Genomic DNA, 8,616 nt, shown 5'->3' on the forward strand with positions numbered 1-8,616 from the left:
CTCTCTTGGTGGTGTTGTGTTGTTTTCCTTTTGTGCACCGCACACTCGCACACGTGTGGTGTGACCGGTTATTAGCTGTAGATTTGTACGGGTAGAGGCAAGCAGCTGGACTTGGTAAGCATTATTTATAGTGGGCCCATACACAAAATCACTGGGTCCCACTCCCATTATAGTGTTAGATGCTCTTGGGTCTTTGCTTCGGCCAGGCTGGTTGGCTTTTATTGAAAAATACTGGGAATGATACTGTGAGAAGGACTTGTCTATGTGATTTTGTGAGACGAGGTGGTGTGGGCCCAGTTACTAGTGCATCAATGCGATCGTACTGTTCATCTACCTGGGTCACCCGCTTGTAGTGAAGAAGGGTAATTGGTTGAGCAATTGTTCAGATTCAGTAGGCAGAAGCCCTTTAATTGGACATGGGTTGTCCAATCTGAATTCTATTAACAAATTGGTGTAGGGAAATGAAATATTCACCTAGTTTCTTACTTGGGTCACCCACTTGTAGTGTAAAAGTGGAGTCATAAATACACTAGAGGGGGGTGACTCAGGGAAGCAAACGGAGCGAATATATCACTTCCCAATTGTATATCCCCAATGGGTCCCCACACAAAGTATAACTTTGATCACGTTGGGTTATGTTTGTCATTTTATAAAATGATAAGGTTATTTTTGTCTTGAAAATTTTTAGGGGTGCAAATTGGGTCGGGTTGAACCGGAACCCGACGGGTTGAACCCGAATTTGGGTTGGGTTGGGTTGGGTTTTTTTTTAAATCAGGTTGGGTTGGGTTGGGAAAAATCAACCCGAATTGGAAACCGGGTTGGGTCGGGTTGGGGTGTCGGGCAACCCGACCCGACCCGAAACCCGATTTCCAATTCCAATATGTATAAAATTTTTACTTCTATATTTGTTTTGTCATTATATAACTCAAATTTAGAAAGAAATAAAAAATTTGGTGAAAGTTGTCCTAATTAACCCTCTTGTTGGGGAACATTTAATGACTAGGATGAGATGGAAATACATATATAAAATGGTGAAATCGGGTTGGGTCGGGTTGAGAAAATTACAAATCGGGTTGGGTCGAGTTGGGTCCAGTCGAGTTGGAAATCGGGTTGGGTCGGGTCGGGTTGGAAGGTTGGGTCAGGTTGGCCTCAACCCGACCCAACCCGACCCTAGTTGCACCCCTAAAAAATTTTAACGTGTTGCTAGATATGTGATGAAACAGAGAGCATTGTTAAGAAGTTCCCCACCAGATCAATGGCCTTAATTACACGCATCTCCTGATGTGGAGCCCAATGCTGATCATCACCGTTGGTCTAATTAGAGTCGTCATTCCCCTAACAGCATACACAAAACCAAAGTAATACCCCCACATTTCCTGTGGGTTCCGAGGGATATAAATGTTGGGTCCTTTCATGACATCCTTGTAAGCATTACATGTCCCATCACCTTCACCAAACACAAAAACATGTGGATGTTGGAAGACATAGGTGGACAGAGCAATCGTTTACCAAACCAATATACTAGGAAAATGACGAAGACGCCCAGTTAGGATGTCAGGACCTAGACTGCCACTCCACTCATCACCCTGCATGTGGGACAGATGTCCAACATAGAAAAACAAGGAGTGTCAATGGATCCAGACGGTCCGAATCTGAACCTTAATAAACGGGATCTAGGCACATGAGAAGGATCCATGGACATATTATGGATCCTCTTCATAAGATCCAAAAAATTTCGGATCATGATCAAGACATGGTAAAAAAATCCGATGGATAATCACGATCCGAAATCCTTTTACTAAAATACCCTCAAAATATTTCTTATATTAATACTTAAAGAAGGGGTACTTTCATAAAAATGAACTAAATATTACTTAGCTTACAACTTTCCACTTCCCCTATTTTTCAGGCATTTTTTTCTTCCTATCCTCAATCGGTTTTTCTTCCTATAAACTTGCCAGTCACCTTCAACAAGGATTAGTTACTCAAAAGTTGTATCATCCCTCACCCTCGAACATTGGAGTTCTTTTCAACAATAAATCGTATTCTTCATCAAAATCATGGGTTATTATTAGATATAGTAACTAATTCTTTTCTGAATTGAGGAAGTTTCGGAGTTCATTTCAAATGAAGAAGGCTGAGATTTTTTGTTGTTTTGTAAGTAGGACCTACTAGGACACTCTGATGGACGGTTCGATTTGAAATGAATCGTGACCGGGACATAAGAAGTATGATCCGAAGAACACTCCGAATCCGATCTGACCGATAAGGGATTTGAATGGATCGTGACGAAGATATAGGTGGATCCGATCCGAAGTGGATCCGTTGACACCCCTAAGAAAAACCTTCTCCCCTCTGGACTCTATTCAGTTGTGTTCCTTGGGATCTTGGGTACTTCAGAAATCCCAAGGAAATGACCTGGCAAAAGGAATAGAAAAGAAAAGGAAAAAGAAGAAGAGAAAGGGGCAAAAGGTTATTTGTTGCCGAGAAAAGGAAAAATAAATAGAGAGAGAGAGAGAGAGAGAGTTGACGTTTTTGGCTAACAACCTTGACTTGCTTGCTCTAGGATTTCCTTTGCTTATGGAACTGCACACAAAAGGTCTCTTCTCCGACATCGATTTCACATGGAGACCAGAGAAGAGATGGAAGGGTATTTGATTGCTTGAAGAATTGAATTAGAAAGAAAAAAGAACCAGTTATAGCCGGTGAATAGACATGATGCTGTTTTTTTTAATGATATAGAATTGAATTAGGAAGAAAAAAAGAACAAGAGGATCAGCCCGGTGATCGAGATAATCAATGTACAACCCAAGTAGAGAAGAAAAACCAAAGTACAATAGAATACTCTCAAGGGGAAGAAAATCAAACACTTCCAATATGGTCATGGATGCTCCCTCTCTCGCTGGTCTATCCGCCTCACTATTCGCTGATCTCCTGCCATGATGGAAAGAGATAGTGGATCCCTCCACTTGGTCTAAGATATCATCAATTCAATGAGCAAATCTCCAAGGATGTGGGAGAGTCCCCCACAATCATTTTATCACATTGAGAGAATCCCCTTCCACAATGACCTGATTGAGGATATTGTGGTCAATCAGCCATATGCCTTGATAAATGGATGAATCAGCCTGATACCCGGAAAATGCCCAAATTGTGATGCCTCCATGTTCCCTAAGAAGACCGCCTACTCCTGCCGTCCCAAGGTTTCCTAAGATAGAACCATCATTTACCCATAAAAAAAGATAGAATCATCATTTACCTATCAAAAAAAAGAAAAAAAGATAGAACCATCAAAGTCTAGCTTATAGGAAGCTTTCATAGATGGGACCCATGGCTCAACTATTGTCTCCCTCTGCTCACTGCTGAAGCAAACTTCCTTCCACCACCTCCATAGATCATCCACTGAGACAAATCTGAAACTAGGGGCTCTAACCCATGCGATGGACAGCTCAAGCACCTTAATGAAGAGGTCATGTGGAGTCTTTACTAGACCGCTGAGCAATGTTATATTCCATAAGATTTTAACTGGTTTACGCAATGTAGAATCCAGCTAACAGTCCAGGAGCATAGAAAGAGTGGATGGAAACACTCATGCTATACTAAATTTACATAGAATTTTAATCCACACATACCTTGCATGTAACCTAGATGTTGAACTGAAACTTCATGCTCTAAGGCCGTAAAGGATTGGATAAGAGAAGGCAACTGGCTTCCGAAAGTTTTCTATTTGGCAATGTATTGGGTGAGTGGGTTCATGCCTAACCCCATTCATGGTATTCTATCATCACCAAACCAAAACGAAGGACTTTCACATGCAAGTAACAGAGAAAACAAACTACTGGCTTTCTTGGATTAGAAGCTTAAATTAGTATACATGTTTGTAGCACTACCTAGAATGAAGTCACAGTACAAGACAAAACTCAAAAGATTGTAAAGTAGGATTAGCATGAATGGTATACAGCAATGAATTGGAGAAGTGATAAAAAAATGAAGTCTGCTATTTGTGAACGCAATTCGGAACCAAACCAATCCACTAAAGCAATTAAAAAAAATAAAGTAGATATACGTACGTAACATAATAAGATTTATGTTCAGCAAAGTAGATGTACATAACATAATAAGATTTACATAGTTCGGCAATGCGCCTACGTCTAAGGACTTGAGAGGATTTTCAGCATCTACCTTTTCTCTCTCTGGCCACCTCACCACTCTCATAACCCAAAAATGAATATGTTTCCTATTCCTATTGACACAACCCCCCCTGCCCAATAACAGATGGTGTGCAATCCCTTTTCAGATCATAGGGTTAGGATCATCCTATGAGATGATTCACAGAGTAAAGCCTATTTACGTTGTGGCCCATCAATTGAACGGTTTGGGTCAACCTAAGAAGTGGGCCCAACTTTACTTTCTGAAAAATAGTGGACTGCACTTGGGCACATGCATCATATGAAACCTCAGTATAATAATACAGTATACACGTACATCCATTACATGAAAATTTAATATTTAAATCAGGCAGCCACGGTTGAATCGTGCACGATACTGATAGCAAGAGCTAGCATTTTTCTAGGCTTTAGTGGTTTTTGTGTATGCTTATGTTAGTGTAAATTAATAAAGATTAGTATCACCAAGGCGTTAATCATCTGGCTCGTCGGCAGTATTAAATCTATAAATCCAAAAGGATTACACGAGAAGGCTAATGCTGCTTAGGTAGCTTGGTGTGTTTCATATACGTCCAAACTCAAGCCACCATACCCCGTAGCACTTGGTTCAATAGATAATGCTTAAATAATGTTTATGAATGCTTAATTAACTAAGTTCATAGCTATAAATCCCCCTCCAAAGATAGGGCAATGCATCCCAAGATAACTTCTTCTTCCCCTCGACCATTTGAAAATCTCCAAGTCACTTGACAAGATAAAGATGAAAGGGAAGAGCATTAGTAGCCCTTTCTTGCTTGTAGCTTCTCTAATCTTGTGCTTAAGCATAACAGCTACATCCCAATTAACCTCTAATTTCTATGATACCACATGCCCAACTTTGCTCCAAATCGTGCGCCGAGAGGTTAAGAGAGCAATCGTGAATGAAGTTCGAATGGCGGCTTCTCTGCTTCGTCTTCACTTCCATGACTGCTTTGTAAATGTGAGTATAGATATCATGCTTAATTATGTTGTGTTTAATACTTTGGAGATGAAGGTATTAATGAACTTCGCATGTCTAAGTGTCATGGGTATTGTTGGAAACCTCCCTATAATTTTTATTAAAATCTAGATTAAGGAGGTTATGTTAGAAGTATATATGTTCAAATCAAGGGAAGAAAATTAGAGGGGTTTTAAAACTAAAGCTACTTTCTTGATTGACTTTTTAAGTGGGTATGCTTTAGGAGTCATAAACTTGGCTTAATTAACAAGTACTTTTATCACTTATTATAAGACATGAGTGGATTTCTTTGTCTTTTCTTCTTTTTTTAACTGGTAATGATTTATTAATGAAAAAAATGGTCTCACAACCGAAAGGGTTGAGAACGCAATGAGGAAAAGAACATAGTGAGGGACAAAAGAGAAACCAAGAATGTCAAGGGGGAAGGAAATCGAATATCTCCAATGACAGACAATCAACTCCTGCACGAGCAAGCCTATAAGCCTCCCCATTTGCCGACCAAAATCTCGTCTACCGACTCAGCAAACCTCCAAGGGGGAGTATGCCTCCTATTTTGCCAACCGATTACATTTAGAGAGTCTCCTTCCACAATGGGATTATCTAGACCTCCTCTTTCCAACAATCCCATAAGTGGATTTCTATTGGTTTTTTTTTAATGGCAAGTGTATTTCTATTGTCCCACCCTACGTTATTTATGGTCTAAAGGATGATTCATCGGAACCTTTTTCCTGTTCTCATCAATTGTTGTGGCAATTGTCCACATACCTTTTGCTTAATACTACATAGGATTTAAGATTCTTTTGTCTATTACAGTGACATACATATTAGACATATTTGATGGTAATGTGACCTTATTTTTTCTTGTGTCGTTCCTGTACAGGGTTGTGATGGGTCTGTTCTTCTAGATGGCACCGACGGGGAGAAGTTTGCTGGGGCTAACTTGAACTCTGCAAGAGGATTTGATGTTGTTGACACGATCAAGAGTGCTGTAGAGAGCGCATGCAGTGGAGTAGTATCATGTGCAGATATACTGGCAATAGCGGCTAGAGACTCCACTCTCTTAGTATGTAGACATTTTTCCCTTTACTTTTATCTAATTGGTCATTTGGGTCTTGGAAAATAATAATTCATTTCCATGTTATTAAGATAATCTTCACCACCATACTAATAGTAGTAATATTAATAATAGTGGTTTTATGTTTATCTTGAATGTTATCCCATGTTATTCTTAGGGCCCTCTAGAGCCTTCAGAGGCCTCCCAAAGCCAAGAAAGTCTTGGGAGGGCTGTCATTAGCTCAATCCCCCCCCCCGGGGTCATGAGTAGGGATGTCAATGGGCCTGGACTATCCAATGGATCTAAAGTGTTCGAACTTAATTGAAGGGACAGTTGGGGCCAAGGTAGAACTCACCCTTAAAACCTAGCCATCAAGGGTGTCCAAGCCATTATAAAGTAAATCCCTAGGGGCAAGGGTCCAAACTGAACTTCCCTACCAGTGCTATAATTTCCTTTCATCTTTGATTATAGTAAAAGCCCTAGGATCCCCTTCGCCTGTGGATATAGTCACTCAACCTGAAAAACCACATAAATCTTTGGCAATCAGTAACTTTTTTCCTGTGTCTAGTTTTTGTTTATCTATTTTGTTTTGTGTTTCCTTCAAAACCAAGATCAGTGGTTTTCATAACAAGGCATATTAGTATTATGGGGATTATTGAGAGTTTTAATTGATTTGCAGAGCGGAGGTCCTACTTGGAAAGTTCTCCTGGGAAGAAGAGATGGATTAGTGGCCAACCAGTCTGGAGCTAATCTTGGCCTTCCTACCCCCTTTGAGAACTTGACTCAAATAACTCCAAAATTCGCTGCCGTTGGCCTCAACATTACAGACGTTGTTACTTTATCAGGTGCTCTCTCTCTCTCTCTCTCTCTCTCTCTCTCTCTCTCTCTCTCTCTCTCTCTCTCTCTCCATGCGCGAAAACTATTAGAATTTGAATAATGATCCAATTTATGTTGGAAATTGTAAATCAAAATCAATGTTTATTGGTTTGTGAAAAGCCTTTGTGGTATTTTTAGGATAGTTATTACGTCTTGAAAATGGAAGTGTCATTTTATGTTTTCTAGAGCTCCTTAATGTCTAGGCTTAAATAGGGAGTTCCTATGATGTTGCTTATGATACCTAAAGGACTCATGGAGACTACAAGAAAGTGTTTAAACTATTTAGCTATTTTAGGAGTGTCGTATGAAGTGATTTGTGTAGAATTTCTAAGCTTAAAGAGAAGCTTCAAGGGTAATTAAGCTTAAAGATTCAAGGGTACGATTCAAAGGTAAGCTTGAAGGGTAAAGGTTTAGGGGAGAATAAGTGTAGAGATTCTAAGGAAAAGGGGGACAGAACACCATGTCACTTTTAAGTTGTTTTGATATATATAAGTCTTTTATTTCGGTGTTCATTTGTGTTTTAGTGAGGCTCTACACGTACGGGCCCTTTGACCATGTATCTCCCAAGCTCCTTTACCTTGTTCTTTCGATCAAACCACTATATAATCGATCCGTCCAATTGGGGCCAACAATTTATATGGTTGTCTGAATATGTGTGTAGGCGCCCACACCATTGGATTCGCAAAGTGTGCCACCTTCAGCACGAGGTTGTTCAATTTCTCTGACACGGGTGCCCCGGACACTACCATGGACACCAACATGGTTACGGATTTGCAGAGTTTCTGCCCACAGAATGGTGATGGCAACAAGACCACTGCTCTTGATCGGAACTCCACCGATTTGTTTGACAACCACTACTACAAAAACTTGCTCAATGGAAAGGGCCTTCTCACCTCTGACCAGGTTTTGTTCTCAAGTGTCGACGCCGTTTCTACCACCAAATCAATCGTCCAAGATTACAGCAATAACTCCGGCCTTTTCTTCAGCAACTTTGCCAACTCCATGATAAAGATGGGGAATATAAGTCCTCTAACCGGGTCAGATGGGCAGATACGTATAAACTGCAGGGTGGTGAACTGAAATTGGAAACAGTTCTTACCCTTTGGAAGATGTTACATTTAGCCCGTTTGGAAAAATTCTAATATATGTAAGTCAGATGTTATCAGGCTGTACTTATAAACATATCCTATAACAAAGTATCCATGTTCTGTGTTTCTATGAAGTTTGGTAAAGGAGGATGACAGTGGACGTGCATTGTTGGAATCTGGTAAATGAAAATTAATGTATCTTAGCAAGTGAAGTGTTTTTATAGTGTTGCAGGATAATTATTATGTATTGAAAATGGTCTCTAGAGTTCATTTTGTTAGGTTTGTTTATCTAGTAGTCTTACTTGGAGTTATATGTAGTTGGTTGTGTCATCTAAATGTCTCATGAGAACTACAACCAAAGTGGTTAATGTTGTTTGGAATCTTATAATTTGCTTACATCTATAAATATAATCTATTTGTGAAGTTAAGAACAAA

At 39.8% G+C, this 8,616-nt stretch overlaps 1 protein-coding gene across 1 annotated transcript; it reads left to right on the plus strand.

Annotated features, from left to right (window-relative positions):
• Positions 1 to 4,849: 4,849 nt before the first annotated feature.
• Positions 4,850 to 8,616, plus strand: LOC143863746 (peroxidase N-like). The gene is made up of 4 exons (XM_077374506.1): positions 4,850 to 5,145; positions 6,044 to 6,226; positions 6,897 to 7,062; positions 7,755 to 8,616. Exons 1-4 carry the CDS (start codon positions 4,927 to 4,929, stop codon positions 8,171 to 8,173), a joined length of 987 nt encoding a protein of 328 aa, XP_077230621.1. The 5' UTR covers positions 4,850 to 4,926; the 3' UTR covers positions 8,174 to 8,616.

The sequence above is a fragment of the Tasmannia lanceolata genome, unplaced genomic scaffold (assembly GCF_043159265.1).
Source record: "Tasmannia lanceolata isolate RefF3 unplaced genomic scaffold, GAP_Taslan_0.1 ptg000044l, whole genome shotgun sequence".
NCBI lineage: Eukaryota > Viridiplantae > Streptophyta > Magnoliopsida > Canellales > Winteraceae > Tasmannia > Tasmannia lanceolata.

Bases quoted from the DNA above. Each gene is read 5' to 3' on its own strand.
- LOC143863746 (XM_077374506.1), top strand. From the start codon at position 4,927: ATGAAAGGGAAGAGCATTAGTAGCCCTTTCTTGCTTGTAGCTTCTCTA. The intron at 6,227-6,896 runs GTATGTAGACAT...ATTGATTTGCAG, and splicing joins CTAGAGACTCCACTCTCTTA to AGCGGAGGTCCTACTTGGAA. The intron at 7,063-7,754 runs GTGCTCTCTCTC...ATATGTGTGTAG, and splicing joins AGACGTTGTTACTTTATCAG to GCGCCCACACCATTGGATTC.